Below are 16,043 nucleotides of genomic sequence, written 5' to 3' on the forward strand. Positions count from 1 at the left end.
CGGCGATGCGCACGGCCGGAGAGACACGGAGGAGGAGACATGAGCCGGCGGGCGCCCAGACGGAGCGGCCGTGACGCGTTCGCACTGCAGATGCGCGCCCCAGTCTCGGAGCGCTGACCCCGGCCCCGCCAGCCTCGCGCCCCGGCCGCGGCGCCTCAGCCGCAGCCCCCGCCGTGCATGCTGCCCCCGGACTGAACCGGCAGCCCGTGTCCCGCGAACGCCCAGACGGCCCTCCTGTCCGCCCGCCTCAGTCCAGCTTCCCCGCACCGGCCGGGCGCCTCCCGCACCGCGGTCTCCCCTCAGCCCCCGCGCCGGCTCGGAGGGCGCAGCGCTCGGGAGGAGCCGCGCGGGGCGCTGATGCCGCAGGGCGCGCCGCGGAGCGCCCCGGAGCAGCAGAGTCTGCAGAAGCAGCCGGCGAGGAGGGAGCAGCAGCAGCGGCGGCGGCGGCGGCGGCGGCGGCGGAGGCGCCCGGTCCCGGCCGCGCGGAGCGGACATGTGCAGGCTGGGCTAGGAGCCGCCGCCTCCCCCCCCGCCCCGCGATGTATTCAGCGCCCTCCGCCTGCACTTGCCTGTAAGCACCCGCCCGGGTCTGGCCACCCTGCCTGGATGCCTGTCCCCGTGCGTGTGGCTCTGTCTGTCTGCCCGCCTGACTTTCTGCCTGCGTGTCTGTCTGTCCATCTGCGCGCCCCCTCCTCGGATCCCACTGACCTCCTCTCCCTCTTTCTCCCGCAGGTGTTTACACTTTCTACTGCTGTGCTTCCAGGTTCAGGTACGTGGGCTCCTGAGAGTCGTGTCGTGTCCCTACCCCCAACCCCCCCCCAACCCCAGCGCGCTCTTCTTCGAGGTGCGAGCCGACCCCCCTTCCCGGGACCGCGCCCCCTCTCGGTGCCCCACCCCTCCTGGGCAACAAGCCCAGTGCACCTGTTCCCAGGGCGCGGAAGGGCGGCTTCGCGCGCGTCCTGCGCTGGCAGTGTCAGGCCAAGGGCTAGGAGCTACTACTTGAGCCAGTGCGGACTGTCGGGGCCTCAGTCGGCCTCGGTAGGGACATCTCCCAGAGCCGGAGGGCTCAGCCCGAGTGATGTGTGGGACTCCAACCCCCCCCCCCCCCAGCACAGCTGGCGAGGTAGGGACCTAGAGGTTTTTATGCCAACTGTCCCTTTACAGCCTGCTTGTCCCTGCAGACAAAAAGGTTGTTTTCAGCTGAGTGGATTTTGAGTCCAGAGAGAGCTTTAGTTGTAAATTACTCTGTGGGTGGGAGGAGAGAGAGAGAGAGAGAGAGAGAGAGAGAGAGAGAGAGAGAGAGAGAGAGAGAGAGAGAGACTGCTTTCCATCCTGCTGCGCTCTGCTCCACATGTCCTTGCCCAAGGTGGTGCAGCCCAGGGCTTGTTCCCTGCCTGGTCCCCGTTCGCTCTCTGTGAATCAGAAAAGGGCTTGGCGCTCAGCCTGGAAAGCACTTGCTAAAATCTGATCTGTTACTTCAGCAGCTTTCAGACTCGGGAAGGTCTTGGCACACAGACAGTTGGAATGCTCTGGCTTCCAAAGCCGTGGAAATGAAGGAAAGGGGGGGGGGTAGGGAGTCGACTTCAGCCCCGATTAGAACCAGACCAGGGCTGCCTCAGCATGGTGTGTGTGGGGCGGTGGGGGGGGGGCTGGCAATGGGAATAGGAAACACCAGCTGCCCAATACCTCCACCTACCTACAGCTACAAGGGAGGGGAACTCAGAATAAACTGGACATAGGCCAAAAGAGGATTATCTGTCCCCTCCCCCTCTTTGTGAAAGGCAGGTGTCCTTGCGGGGCTAATAGGAAGATGCTTGGTTGTAGCCTTCTGAGTTCTGGAGATGCCTGGAGTCAGCCCTGCACATGGGCTAGAGGTGGTTCTCCCAGGTTTCTGGTACAAGTAAGCTTGTCTGTGTAGCTCGGTTGTGGTTCCTAGTTTGATCTTGACTGTTCCTTGGGACAGACATGAAACTCAGGGCAACCAGTTGAGGCTCTGGGATGGAAGGGTAGATGGATGGACAGACTGATGGCTCTTTCCTTCTGTTGGCTAGGCTGGGATCCCCAGTGACTCCTTGAATCAATACAACTGGAGTCAGTAACTAAACGCTGGCTGTTTGCCAAAGCAGATGTGACCCTATGTGGCGAGGGGGTGGGGGGGGACAGGGTCGGGGAATGGTCGATGTTAGAGAACAGGCCAGTGCCAGGCATGGGCTGCCTAGTCTGTCTGCAGCTGAGTTCCCAAGCAGAGGGCAGGTTCTAAGGTCACTCCAGGGGGTCTGCTCGTCTGGCTGGGCTGAGCTTGGGCAGAAGCTGAGGAAATGGGTGTGGAGGCGGAAAGGAGCCTTTGGGTCTTGCTGCCCAATCCTGCGCATGCTTGCTGCTCTGGGTTCTTCTTCAAGTAGGGCCCGGGAGGGGCTGCCGGGTGGCCTTTGTGTTCTCTGATGGGAGTGGGAGGGAGGGAGGGAGTCTGGTCTCTGCTTCCCACCTCCACCTCCTGACCAGAACTAAGCCAACATCTTTAGGAAAGATCTGGGTGGTCTGCTTCAGTTAGGTCAAGAGGCAGGATCCCTGCAGGTGAGGAAGCCCCGTCTTTTCCACCCCTCATTTCTTTTTCTTTCTTTCTTTCTTTTTTTTTTCTTCTGCCCCTTTGTCCCCTCCAGCCTCTAGACGTCTGAACTGTATTGGGCTAGCGCTTTTTAACCCCTGGCCTCTATTCTTGGGACTAGCTGGGGGTGTCCTTGAAGATCACTCAGAAAAGAGTGTGCAAATTTGGTATGTCTGGAAGAGGATTTATAACAATCTTCATAGTCAATCCTTTGACTTTTTTTTTTTTTTCCTAAACCAAGATTCCCAAAAGGTAACTAACCACCAGGGGGAACAATCAGCAGGCTTATGTTTATAGACCATGGAATGGCCCTTAATGGAAGAGATGAAGATGGCTTCAAAGGTGTGGGTTGCCGGGAGTCTGCAGTCTGAACCCTGCCGGGGCCAGTTTATCTGATGCTGTGAAAGGAGGTATAGACCTGGGCAAGGTGCATAGGGTGTCTACAGTTAAAAGACCTCCAGGAAAAGCAGAAGGGCATCCTATGTGGAGGAAGGGGTCCAGGGTTTGGCAGTAGGTGAGCTCTGCCTGGATCCCTGTCTGTCCTTCTGTGGGAGTTTTTGTTTCCTTATTTGTGAAAAGTGCGGAAAAGCTGAAGTACCAGAAGACATGTTGCTGACTGTAACTCAGGGAGGAATCTTGGCTAACTGTAAAGCCAATTTGCCTCCGTCCTTGCTGTTTTAGGGGGATTGGTACAGTTTTAGCAATGGAATTTCTGGGTGCCTCCACTCCTCCCAGCCCTCAGTCCCTGGGCCCCAAATGGATTTCCCCCACCAAGTCAGGTTTCCATGAATACACTCAATGTAGATACTGTGTGTCCCCCCCCCCCCCCCCCGCCACCAGTGTGGTGAGCCCCGCCTTCGCCCACTGACCACCCTGGGAAGGGGGAAGCTGGGAATTTAATAAAACCCCTTCATCCTTTCTCCACACGACTCAGAACACCACAGATAGCTCAAATCAGAAGAATTTTAAAAATTTCCGCGGGGAGCAGGCAGCGTGACCAGTAAATTGCTTTTCTGCACTTGGCTGAGCTCCGACAATGACACCGGGGCCGGGCTTTTCACGAATCTCCGCCGGCACCTGCCTGACATTGTTCCTCCGCCAGGCTCCAGTAGGTCCTCGCCTTCCTCAGACAAGCTAGCATAAGGCCAGCCAGTGCTGGGAGAGAGGGGGAGGGCTTCCTCCAGCCTCTTATCCCTCCTTCCAGTTCCTTGTTCTTCTCACAGAACCACTTCCTGTCTCGCCAGGAGGTGTTGAAGTTTGGAGTTCCCTTGGTACTCTCGGTTGGCCACCCACACCTAACATCCTCACTGAAGCTTAGGCCCTTCCTTCAGGCTGGCCAGGTTGGAGAGGCTTGGGGACAGTGTCCTTTGGGACAAGAGGAGGATAGAAAACTGTCCTGTTGGATGGCACTTCTAATATCTCAAAGCAACATCATTCATTGGTCCATTCTCCTCAGTTTCCATTCAATGCTTAGCCTGATTCTCGTTGGGAGTGAGACCTAGACAGTCCCCTGCCTCAGAGGAGAACACAGTCAGACGCTCCAGGTACTGTGGCTGGCACCTCTTCCACTGTCTGGGAGGAGAGTTGCCTAGGTGCAGGAGAGGAAGCTGATCTTAACCTTCCAGCTTTCTACAAGGAAGGTAAGGTGGAAGGAATCCCACTTCTCCACACAGACAGAGAAAGCAGAAACGGAACTAGCCAGGAAAGGATTCAGGGTCATGGCTACAAGCCAAGAACTAGATTTAAGACCATTTATTAGTTCTTTCTCTTCTAGAAGGAACCCTCAGGTTTGCTAGCAGGGAAAAAAGAGAGAGTCTCAGGAGGCACGCTGGGGGATCCTTAGTGGGAAGTCCTGTGTAAATTCTCAGGAGGGCAGGTGACTCTAGTTGAGGACACTTCCCTCCCTGCCCCTGTCAGGAGGCTCTACTCTCTTGGAAAAACGCTGATCTTCCAGGACCCCAGAGCTAGCGGTGGATGCTGTGGGGGTGTGGGGAGAGGCTGAGTGTCATAGAAGACATAATGCTTTCTCCAAGCCTCCTTCCCAAGGCAGAGAGAGGGGAGGGGTGGGGCACCCTGCCAGCATTCCTGCAGCCAGGGAAGGTCACCCACTCGCTTTGAGATAAGGAGGCAGATTCTTTAAATTTCTTGTGGTTGGCACAGCCAGTGTTAGTGGGCTGGGGGGCAGTCTGTCATAGTCACAGGTGTAGCTTCCTCCCTGTGAGGACAACTCTGTGGCTCTGTGGGCCCCCAAAGGGGGGCTGAAGTGGAGCAGGGAGGAGTCATCTATCCCCACTAGAACTTCATTATCGGGGTGCTACACAGGCATGCTGGCCCCCAGGCTGCTGACAGCAACTCAAACCTGCAGTTTTCACTGGGTGTCTGTCCGTCCTACACTATCTAGGTTCTAGTTCACAACTGACTTGGGGTTAGTGAATGCTAAGGCACAAGAGCCTCAGCGGCGCACAGTAACCTACCTTTGGTCACACGGTACGAGGGAAGCAAAGTTATGGATTTGACTCTGGCTGCCTGACTCCAGGGCCTAGGTTAAAAGGCATTTTAAGGGCTTTAGATTCATACAGCCTAGTTCAAATGGTAGATCTGCCTTCTGTTTGCTGTGTGACCTTGGAACAAGTTGCTTAACCTCCCTGGCGCTTAACTTCTGTAAGTGTAAGATGGCGAGAAATACCACTCTCCCCTCAGAGCAAAGAAAAACCCCAATGGAATAGTCACTGTCTTCTAAGGGGAGGGAGTACATGACAGTTCTGGGCTTGGTTGCTGCGTCTCTGGTTCTAGGAAGAGTCTTAGCTGCCTCTGTTGTTTGTTGGGTATAGTAAGCATTGCACCGTGTGTGTGTGTGTGTGTGTGTGTGTCTGTGTGTGTGTGTGTGTGTGTGTGTCTGTGTGTGTGTGTGTGTCTGTGTGTGTGTGTGTGTGTGTCTGTGTGTGTGTCTGTGTGTGTGTGTCTGTGTGTGTGTGTGTGTGTGTGTGTGTCTGTGTGTCTGTGTGTGTGTGTGTGTGTTGTGAACAAGGGCTGTTGTGATGAACCTGTGTGTGTCCTGTGTGTGACTTTAAGGCTGTTGGGGTCCCATGGCATACCACTGGTAAAGGGCATGCTGACATCTGTCCCCATAGGCCAGGGCAGGAGGAGAGGCACGTGGCTTTAGGGTGAGCTTAGGCCTGCGGTTACACCATAGACCTGAGTGTGAATTTGTTCTGGAATATCAGAGGGTGTGTGGCTCCTCAGACTGTGGTCTGGCTGGTAGTTCTGACACCTAAGTGACATTTAAAATGGTCATGTTGATGATGGGACCAGAGACACTGCACTGGTCAGCTCAGGACCTCCAGACAAAGACTCCAAGGTTTGCATGAGGAGTCTCTACCTTGGCTCAGTTAACCCTAGACTTTTGCTCTGCTTTAATGGTTCTCAACCTATGGGTCATAACCCCTCTGACAAACCTCTGTCTCCCAAAATACTCGCATGAGGAGTATACTCATAACAGGAGCAAAATTACAGTTGTGGAAATAGTTTCATGGTTGGGGTGAACACAATATAAAGGTCGTAGCCTTAGGAAGGTTGAGAGAGAGCCACTGATCTACTGGGTTTAGCCATCTGGGTAGGAGCGAGTCACCAATGGCTTCTGTGGGGCCCCATGCACAGAGAGGCTTGGGCTTCAGTTCTGAAGGTCTTCAGCCCCTGACCGGCAGCCTTCACCAGCCTGCTCCTCTTTTCCCTTTATCTGTAAAGTGGGGTGATGCGAAGGAGCAGTGAAACCTAACTAAATACAAGTTATTAGAGAGAGAGCGGGTAGCAGCCGATGAATAACTGAATGACTGTAGTCGCCCAGTCAGTCTGCTGTGTCCCAGTGTATGTCCTGTCCCGTGCCAGAGAAAGCGAGAGACATGCTTCGTGGTGGAGTGACAGTGGGAACTCCGGTCTGTGGGTAGTGCAGGGTTGAAACGAGGCCCACACGTCTTATTCCACATTCGGGATGCATGGTTTTGGGCAAGGCCAAAGACTCTTGGAGTCACCGCTTCCTCATCATTTATAAACAGGGATTAATTATACGATTCCTAAGGCTTTGCATGGAGACACCCACTTGTGACTTGGCATTGGGGAAACCGAGGCGGGATGGTGAGTCAGCCTGGGGTTTATAGGAGACCCTATTTCAAAAGTTGAATTATTGCCACAGACTCCTCAAGCAATCCCTAGACTCACTGATAGAGTGACAAGAATGATGACGGTCATAGCTTGGGCTACGTACTCAGTAGACACTCAAATATGGTGCTGTTCTTTACTACTTGAGCATTTATGGCATACCTTCTGTATGCCTGTCCCCTGACTGGGTTTGCTCACCAAGACTTGACCTCCCATAACATGCTATCCGAGGAGATCACTAGCACTCTGGTTTTCTTCCTCCTCCTCCCGCCTTTTGGCTTGGAATCTCAAAGCACTAGCCTACCATCTTTGACCAACTGTATTCTTTGCTAAAATTCACAGGGACAGGAGAGAGTCTGGGGTCAGCTCTCAGCCCACAGGTCACACCCTGTGTCTTGGGGCACTCACTAGCTCTATGACAGAGAGGATGGATTGAATTCCTCTGTCTTCATCATTTAACGGAGCACCAGGATACAGGCTCACCCTTGGGGTTGCTGGGAGCAGGACTGTGGTCCCTGGGGGAGCCCTTGGCCCAGAGCCAGGCTCTTTGCAGATGTTAAGTAAATGAGAGCTCTGTCTCCCAGCTGTGGTACCCCGAGGCCTGCTTGCCTACCAACCTGCTTACACTTATTCCTAGAAAGCTAAGGAAGGGCAGACCCCTGCTGCAGGCTCTTGGGTACCGATTGGACTCTCAGTTCAGAGAGCAACGGGCTTGGGGCTCTGGACGTGGACTTGAACTCATGTGCCTACTGCCCCTATGCCAGGTACTGGGCCCCTGAGGGTTCATAGCTGTATCCCAGCCCACACGTAACAGGAACTGAGGGAATGATGCTGTAGAGTACGGCAGAAGGACCCTGAGACTGCATCTGGGCCGGAGCAGTTGGCCAGATAAGGAGTGTGCCTTGAACCTGCAGGTGGGCACGTGTGGGCTTGTGCCTGTGTGTGTAAGGTTTTGGAAGCACTTGGGACAGGCTACCTGGAAGTAGGAAACAGCATTTGCTGGGACATCTCGCTCAAAACTGGGTTGATGGAAGAGGCCTTCATGGAACCAATGGCCAGAAAAATAGCTTGTTTGTCATCATTTGATGACTACCCGGCCCAGGATTCAGGGAGATGGGGTCTAATTGAGATGCTGGCAGGGAGAAGGAGAGGGAAAAAGACCTCAGTCTGCACAAGTCCTGTCCCTGACCAGGCTACGTCCAGGACTGGGTATCTGCTCCATATTGATGAGCTGTATGGAGCCAGCTGATATATGGGGAGAAGGAGGCTGGCCCGTGGGCCCAGTCCCCATTCTGCAGTGCCCCACCCATGCTGATGGCTTGGCGCTGCCAATCAATACATTGATAGCCCTGGGAGCTTAATGGACAGGCTGGGGGTGGGGAAAGGCCCTCTGTGGCCTCACTTTCTAGCCAGGCTGCAGTGGGTGTGGGGAGCACAAGAGGAAGGCCAGTGAGCTTGTCAGAAGGATGGGGCATGGCAGGGACTGTGTATGGGGTGTACCTTGCTCCCCTTCATATGAAACAGGACAATAGGGCAACTGGAGAAAACTAATGCTTCAGAGCTGAATGTGCCCTGCTGTGTCCTTCCTGTTCCCTTAGCAAGTCTCTTGTCCTCTCTGTGTCCCCCCCCCCCGTGTCACTGGGAGCACAGCGATAGCATAGGTTACACTTGCTCAGGTTAGGTCAGGAAGAAGCTGACGGCCCCCAGGCAGCGGTTAGTATATGCCCGGGAACCAATGTGAGGTTCACTCTTGATGTGACTGGCAAGCTGACTCTGGGCTGGAGTCCAGGCTGCCCTTGCGGAGGCGTTTGGAGGGCTGCTTTTTGGAGTGGAGGAGGCTGACTTTACTGGGGTCCACTCTTAGATGACCTGAAATCTTGGGTTTGAACTCAGAATTTGGAAGAGCTCTAAAAGTTCCGTCTCCTGCTACTGCTTGAAGCCTGTGGCTTTTTCTTCTTGGGACCAGAGAGAGCCTTCACTCCTGGGCAGGAAACCTGGAGATGGGCCTGGGTATTATAAGGTTTCAAGAGGCTGGTGATAGGTTAGGCCGACAATGGGACTCCATTTCTTCTTTGCACAGGGGAGTTAGTTAAAGACTCTAACCTCTGCTTGGATGACATTCCTACCCCTCGTTCATGCATCCATGGGTTCTGATCCAGCTCCTGTCCCAAGTACAGTTATATCCTTTTCTTTGCATGGTACATGTTCAGATCTTCCAGGGACGGCTACCTCACACACAAACACTGAGACAGTGGGTCTGATAGCCTAGATCCTAACACGGGTGGGGAGCAGATGCGGTGCGAATACGCCGGCCAAAGAATGCCATGGAGTTTCATCGTACTGCTGTCTCATAACAGCTCAGACTAGAAACCTAATTGTTCCTATCTAGAATTTCCCATTTAATGGCTTTGCTCCTTCGTTGTCCAAGTATCACCGAAACGAAGGATTCAGGTACAGTGGTGGGAAGTAGGTGGTGAGAGCGAGGGAAAATGGCTGTAGATGTGAAGGAAGTGGACAAGGAGCTTGAACGCTAGACTCAGGGGAAGTTGTGTTTGAATCTTGAGTCCTCTCTAACTCTGTGACTTAGGGTAAATGATGTGACCTCCCCCAAGCCCCACTTTCCCCAACCTGAACACGGGGACGATAATGATCCCTGCTTCCAATCACGCCCGGGTGATTATACAGGATAAGTCACCTGTGGCGGGTGTTTAGAAAACATGGGCATTGAGCACGAGAGATGGATTCGTGAATAGTGTTTTCTGTGCAAGTGTGAAGACCTGAGTTCAAATCTCCAGAAGGCACATAAAGTTGGGTGTGGTGGTGCCTGTGGACTGGGAGGGTCTCAGGAGCTCATGGGCCAGATAGCCTGGTGTATACAGTAGAAAGCAAGAACAGAGAGACCCTGCCTCAAGGTGTAAGCACCCTCTGACTTCCACACATGTATCCTGGCTCCCCCAAATATGCTCACACACACAAAGGTTAAAAATCCCAAAGCTATTCATAAAACATGACTTGGAAAGAAAGAATGTAATGGCTGTGGTCACTTATGTAAATTTTCCCAAGGTAAATGCTATAAACGATTCCCATTTTGCAGACAAGAAAACTGAGGGTAAAGAGGTCAAGTAAGTCGGCTGTTGTGGGTAGAGCCAGGTAACCTGCTGGTTGAATGATACTGCTTACTATCCTCTTGTCAGAGGTTCATGTGGGTGAGCTGCACCTTGATGGAGACCTGAGGGAGATGGTGATGTGGCCTGAGAAGGATGGGGGCTGTTCCCAAACGTGATTCAAAGAGCCAGGGACTGAAGTCTTCAAGGGAGCATAGGTGGGTGGCGGGTGTCAGGTATTCCTGTGGGATGCTTTCAGTAGTCTCTGGAAGCTGGCAGAAATGCTTTTTACATAGGCCAGATTATCCTCCATACGAAGGCCAATAGATCTGGAGTGCAGGCAGGGGGCTGGGTGTCTGGAAGACCCTGGATATTGTGCTTGGAGATCTGGGGCCCGACAGGTTTCCGTATAGGCAGGGCCTCCCTCCCCTGAACTGAGAGCACTGTAGAGGAAGACAGAATCAGACTCTGTCCACTGAGCACCCTGTTGGCATTCCTGGGCAGAGTTTTGGGGGAGATCCCAGGATCAGAATGAGATTCGAGCCTACAGGGTTCTTGTTGCTCATGTGCAACTCCTTGACTGGGCAGCAAATATTTCCACCAGAGCCCATTCTTCGGGACAAGGGGAAGGGCTGGACTGGCTGTGCTTGGAGTCTTAACCTGCACGGACAGTCCCGGTCACCCACTATGGAGGGCTCACTTTGACCAGGGATCATCTGTAAGTGCAGCACCGGGGGAGGAGGGGCCGCGTTGTCTACGCATCAGGACGTCTCACTCTCTACTGTGCACTGTGGCCTTTTGTTCATCCCAAAACTTTTCAGGTCCTCTGGTCATTGTGCACCTGGAGGGATATCAGACAGACAGACTGCTCTTAGGCACTGTCGCCAGAGAGCTGCAGGGGTAGTGACTCTCCCAAGACAAGCTTGCCCTGAATGGCTCTAGTAGCGAAGCCTGGAATTCCATGTACCCATACCCAACCCTGTGGTTCTCAGGGTTGGGGTGGTCTCAGCGTTCAACTTAGGACATGGGCTCTCTCTGGCTCCCTCATATTCCATAGCTCTGGAAGCTGATGAGGTCAGAACAGGGCCATGTCTAGGGCCTTCTTAGTGGGGTGCCTGGGCAAAGCAATGTTCAACCTCTGTATGGCATCTTCTGCTTCTGTCTGCTGGGCACTGTAGTTTTCTGGGTGAGAAGGAAAAGGATGATGGCCTCCAGGGGTCCCTTATTCCTGGCCAGCATCCGGCAGAGACCCTGGGGATTGACCTGGTCAGGGTGGCTTAAGTGGTGGAAGATAGGCAAGATGGATTATACCCTCTCATCCTGGTGCAGGGCCCCCCCAATAGACCTTGCTGACCCTGGGTCACTCTATTGCTTCCGTTCAGTGGACGAAGAAGAAAATCATTACGAGAGGCCAGCTTCAGGGGCAGGGAGTGCCCCGTGGGAACTGGGGGTGAGGGGATTAGCTTGACCTCTAGTCGATAGGGTCTCCAGTGAGAGGAGGGGTATTGGAGGACAGGGATACTTTGCCCACTTTCGGGGAGGGAGCAGAACTAAACTGGCTCCAGGAATCCCTTCAGAAGGGTCAGTGACCTCAAGTGTGGGGTCTTTCAGAAAAATGCTCTCAGGTGTGGGTCTCCAGGGTCCTGGGCTCATTTCTCCCAAGATATCGGGATGGGAGGAGAGGCAGTCCCTGGTACCGTGGACTGGCTACCACGAGGAAGCAGAGGGAGGCTCGCAGTGGGTGAGTAGTTGCAGAATGGATGTTTGTGGACCTCGATTTCTGCTTAGCTGGGCTTCACTTAGAGTCTTGTCTAAAGTTCTGGTGTTTGTCCAGATGTGGAAAGTATCTGCCATGTTGCCTTTTACTTTTTTTTTTTGTCTTTGTGGAAACCCCTGAGGTGGGTGCTATCCTCATCCAGTTCGTTGCAAAGAAACTGTAGGTCTCTGTGCTGAGACCCACAGTTAAGGCTGAGAGGGATGCTTGGGCAGCCAGGGTCAAGAGAGCGCTAGCGAAGGTTGGGTGGGAGACTTTTCTGGGAATGGGGTCTTGTGTGCTAGCATCGTGTGCGGTGTATGTCAGGCTTGGTGACACAGGACAAACCCATCATGCTTCCCATGCTGGCTTATAACATGGGATGGGCCATTCCATTAACTAGCAGGCACAGGTGAACATAACTGCCTGACAGACAGAACTTTATCTGTTCATGTATTCATTCACTCACTCTTCATTCATTCATTCATTCATTCACTCATTCATCTGTTGAACATGTGCTTGGGTGTCTGTGCTGGGGTTGCAGAGAGAGAGAGGGAGAGAGAGAGAGAGAGAGAGAGAGAGAGAGAGAGAGAGAGAGAGACCTCACACTCTGGCTTTCATGGCACCATTAGTGTATTCAGATCATACAGACAAAAACTGAGTTAGATAGATGGTATGTTGAGTCACACATGCTAGAAAGAATCTCGAAGCAGAGTAGAGGCATGGAGAGAGGCAGGGGTGGGGCAGTTCAAGAAAGCCTGTTCCAGGTAACACTTGAGGGAGATCTGAGTGTAGAGAACTGAGAAAGAGCATCCGAATAGAAGTGAGAGCATGTGCAAAGGGCCTGGGGTTGGTGTGTACTAAGTATTAGGAATGTCCCAAAGCCATTAAAGGTAAGGTAGTATGGCTGTCATGGGAGTAAGAGGAGGAAGGGGAGGAGGAGGAGAGCATCAGGGGTTACCAGTCGGGTCTGGAAGCCCCAGCAAGGACCTCTGTATGGGTGTGAGGAAGCCCTGAGGAGTATGGAAAGGGAGGATTCTAAGGGAGGGCTTTGTTTGGTGGAGGGGTAGGTTATTAGCAGGGCAATAATGCAGGCCAAGCAGAGATGCTGCATACTGCATTTGTCTTCTAGGCAAGGGACAGGAGCAGTGGATGTTGACACAACCCAAGATGGCTTCCTAGATGATACGGCTAATGAGGACCTTTAGCCAGAGGTCCACGGAGCAACCATGGGAGATAGAGACTGGGGGCCTGGGATGTGGGCCAGTCCCATGGCTTGAGTGTGAGGGACCCCTGTGGAGAACCTGGGGAGGCGGCATGCTGTCCTCTGTCTCTTCCCTGCCATGTGTCCCTCCGACTGCAGCTCAGTGGACGTTAGCTCTCTTCCTAGTTGCTCAGACATTCCTTACAGTCTGAGATGCCATTGGGAAAACTGAGAGCCACCTGCACGCTGAGGTCTCAGAAGACAGCATATGTGGGCAAGCAGGGAGAGCTATATACCCAGGCTTGACTTTCGGCATCCTGGCTGCCTCAGTCGCCTTGTCTGTGAAATGGGGCCTGGCCAGAGGTAGTGCGGAGGACCGACTAACCGTTTCCCCCCTCCCCTCGCATAGGTGTTGGCAGCCGAGGAGAACGTGGACTTCCGCATCCATGTGGAGAACCAGACGCGGGCTCGAGATGATGTGAGCCGGAAGCAGCTGCGCTTGTACCAGCTCTACAGCAGGACCAGTGGGAAGCACATTCAAGTCCTGGGCCGTAGGATCAGTGCCCGTGGCGAGGACGGGGACAAGTATGGTATGTGCCAGACCCAACCCACACTCTCCCCAGCCTTGGAGAGTCCCCATTCAAATCCTCACCTCTGTATTGTGTTGGGTGCATAGTCTTGGACCCAGCACCAGCCCTCCTGGGCTTCAGTTTTTCAGTCTGTAAAATGGGGAGGCATTAGTGACTCCTCAAGAAGCTCATTTGGGACACTTAAGACGTGAGGAAAATGTGTCCCCTTACTTACATGGTGGCTTGGATGGGAATGCCTAAAAATCAGTGGCTGCTTTCTTGTAAGCAGCCCTCCCTCTGGCCCAGGTTCAGCTACTTTGAGGGGTAGAAGGCTCTGGTCATGCTCTCTGGATGCTTTTGGAGGTCCTGGCAGTTATTTTCATGAATGTGTATGGACGTGTGCATGTGTGTGTATGCATGTGTGCATGTGTGTGTATGCTGTATGCAAATGTGTATGAGTGTGTTTAGCTTGAACTTGTACACCCACATAAACAGCTTGGGCCATGAGCCCCGTGGCCTTCTGTTGATTCAGGAGCAGCTCAGTCCTCCTGGAGGGTTGAGGGACCTCTACCCTTCTCCTGTTGCAGAGGCTCGTGTAAGGGACACTGGGATTCTTTCTCTTCCTAAGCCCCAGCTCACGAAAGCCTGGGCAGCAAACAGAGCAGACATAATTCCACCTCGTCAGCGCTCCGGGGAGGGTTCAGCCAAGACAGATGCTGGGCAAACGCTAAACATGCAGATATTTTACTTAACGCTGCTAAACAGAAAAGGCTCCAGACAACCAGGAGGCCTTCCGGTCCTTTGCCCATCTCTGGGATGCTCCTGTCCCCAGCCTCCCTACCTCTTTGGGTCCAGGTTCTAGAGGGCGTGGCTTGGGGCAGGGTTGTGCACGTGTGCTGAGCTGCCAGCCTCTCCTTTCTGGGATGGTGCCCTGTCGGCCCTGCCCGTTGCCATCAGGGTCATGACAAACAAGACAAATAATTTCTTGGACCTTTTATCTTGGACACCATTTATTTTCCCACAGCCCCAGGGCAGGACTGACCTCATCGTAGGGCCTTGAGAGAGGCAGCTGCACCACACTGGGGGGCTGGGCAGCATGGGCTGTGTCTCGGGCCCCAGCACCTCCAGGCCAGCTGCCTCCTTCTCCGCGTCCTGCATAGCTCTTCTTTATGGTTCCTCTCCTTTTCTCCCCTTCCTGTCCCCTGTCCCTCTCCGTCTTTGTCTTAGTCCATCTCTGTTCCTCCCTCCCCATGGTCCCTGCTCTTCCTTGCTCTGACCAGTGTTCCTCCTCACAGGTCCTCTGACTCTTGCTGGGGACATCCCCAGATGCTGGGCTGTGCAGGGCAGACCCAGGTGGTAGTTTTCCCTGGAACCCTCTGCCCAGTGCTGCCAGGGAAGGGGCAGCTGGCTGGCCAGGCGGGAGGAGGTGCCCTCCTGGGGTGTCCCCGGAGCTCACTCTGGCCCCTCCAGGCTGGGGAGTACAGAGAGGGGGGGTCAGACTCTGGTTGAGCCATCTGTCCACACCCTGGGATGGGAGGCAGGGGCTGGGGAGGGAGATGAGTCCCAAAGAGGCCCCACCCTCGTTTCAGAGGCGGCCGCTGGCCTTCTGACTTTCTCTGCTTCAACTGGGCCATTCTGCGATCTTCTAGTGCATTGCCACTGTCTCTGACCCCATTTCTCATCTGTACAGTTCCAGGCTTGGATTAGCTGCCTGCACGCATGAGGGTCTCCGAGAGAGGGGTCTTTTCAAGATGTCCTCGATGATTCATGGGTCCAGGTGTTGTCTGAGCTGCTTCAGGCTGATGGGAGCCTGCTTTGAGCTTCTAGAACTGTCCTATCTTGCTGCTCTTCCGTCTTCTCAAATTCTTGGTCTTTATCCTCTCTCTCAAGGAACACGTTTACATGATCTTCCAACCCCCCAACACCCAGGGCAGCCTGGGCCCTTGCGGGCCGTCACTGTTCCATTTGAATGTCCCATTAGAAACGCAGATGAGGCTGGGAGATCCCATCTGTGAGCCCTGGGAGAGGAAGTGAGACAATGGAGCCCACTGAGGCTTCCAATCTAGATGATCAATACAAATATTATTGGGAGGGTGATTTATGTGACCACGCAGGGCAGGAGGATGGACGGCTTCTCTGCTCCAGGAGCTGCCTTGTTGGGGGAGGGGCGGTGGGATGCAGGGCCACTTCGGAATCTGCTCTGTCTTCTCTGCCCCCGGCCCCCGGAGAATTGCGATACCCACTTGACTACACAGCCTTGTGTCATCTGCTGAGCCAGAAGTAAAACAGATGCCAAGTGAACACCTGGAATTCTCAAAGCTGGCTCTGTTGCCCAAGGCTGGCCTCTGTTGGGTACAGAACCCCTGGTCTGCAGACCCTCTGATCTTGCTGCTTCTTTATGCTGGTATTTTCTGGAAGGTGGTTTGAGCCAAGAGCAAGGTTCTCTGGACCAGATAGCATGGTTGAGGCTGGAGACTGTTCTTATTGTCCCGAGTCTCTGAGTCTGACCCCATGGTCCATCTTCTGTCTACTAGTCCAAAATACTACTCTATTGCTCAGAGATTCATATCACTTAGAATCCAAGCCCTTGGGTCAGTCTAAGGCCTGAGATGGTTCTGCTCATGAGACACTCCCATCCCTCCATAATCTCAAG

The 16,043-nt window shown here is 53.9% G+C and overlaps 1 protein-coding gene across 1 annotated transcript in view; it reads left to right on the forward strand.

Moving 5' to 3' along the window:
- The first annotated feature begins 533 nt into the window (after positions 1-533).
- The window catches only part of FGF18 (fibroblast growth factor 18), a 27,448-nt gene continuing 11,938 nt past the window's right edge, over positions 534-16,043 (forward strand). Inside the window, exons 1-3 of the mRNA XM_080942197.1 lie at positions 534-571; positions 733-769; positions 13,231-13,411. Of these exons, the coding sequence (XP_080798323.1) occupies positions 540-571; positions 733-769; positions 13,231-13,411 (250 nt within the window). The 5' untranslated portion in view covers positions 534-539. The remainder of the gene's footprint in view (positions 572-732; positions 770-13,230; positions 13,412-16,043) is intronic.

Source organism: Micromys minutus, assembly GCF_963924665.1.
Source record: "Micromys minutus genome assembly, chromosome: 31".
Lineage (NCBI taxonomy): Eukaryota > Metazoa > Chordata > Mammalia > Rodentia > Muridae > Micromys > Micromys minutus.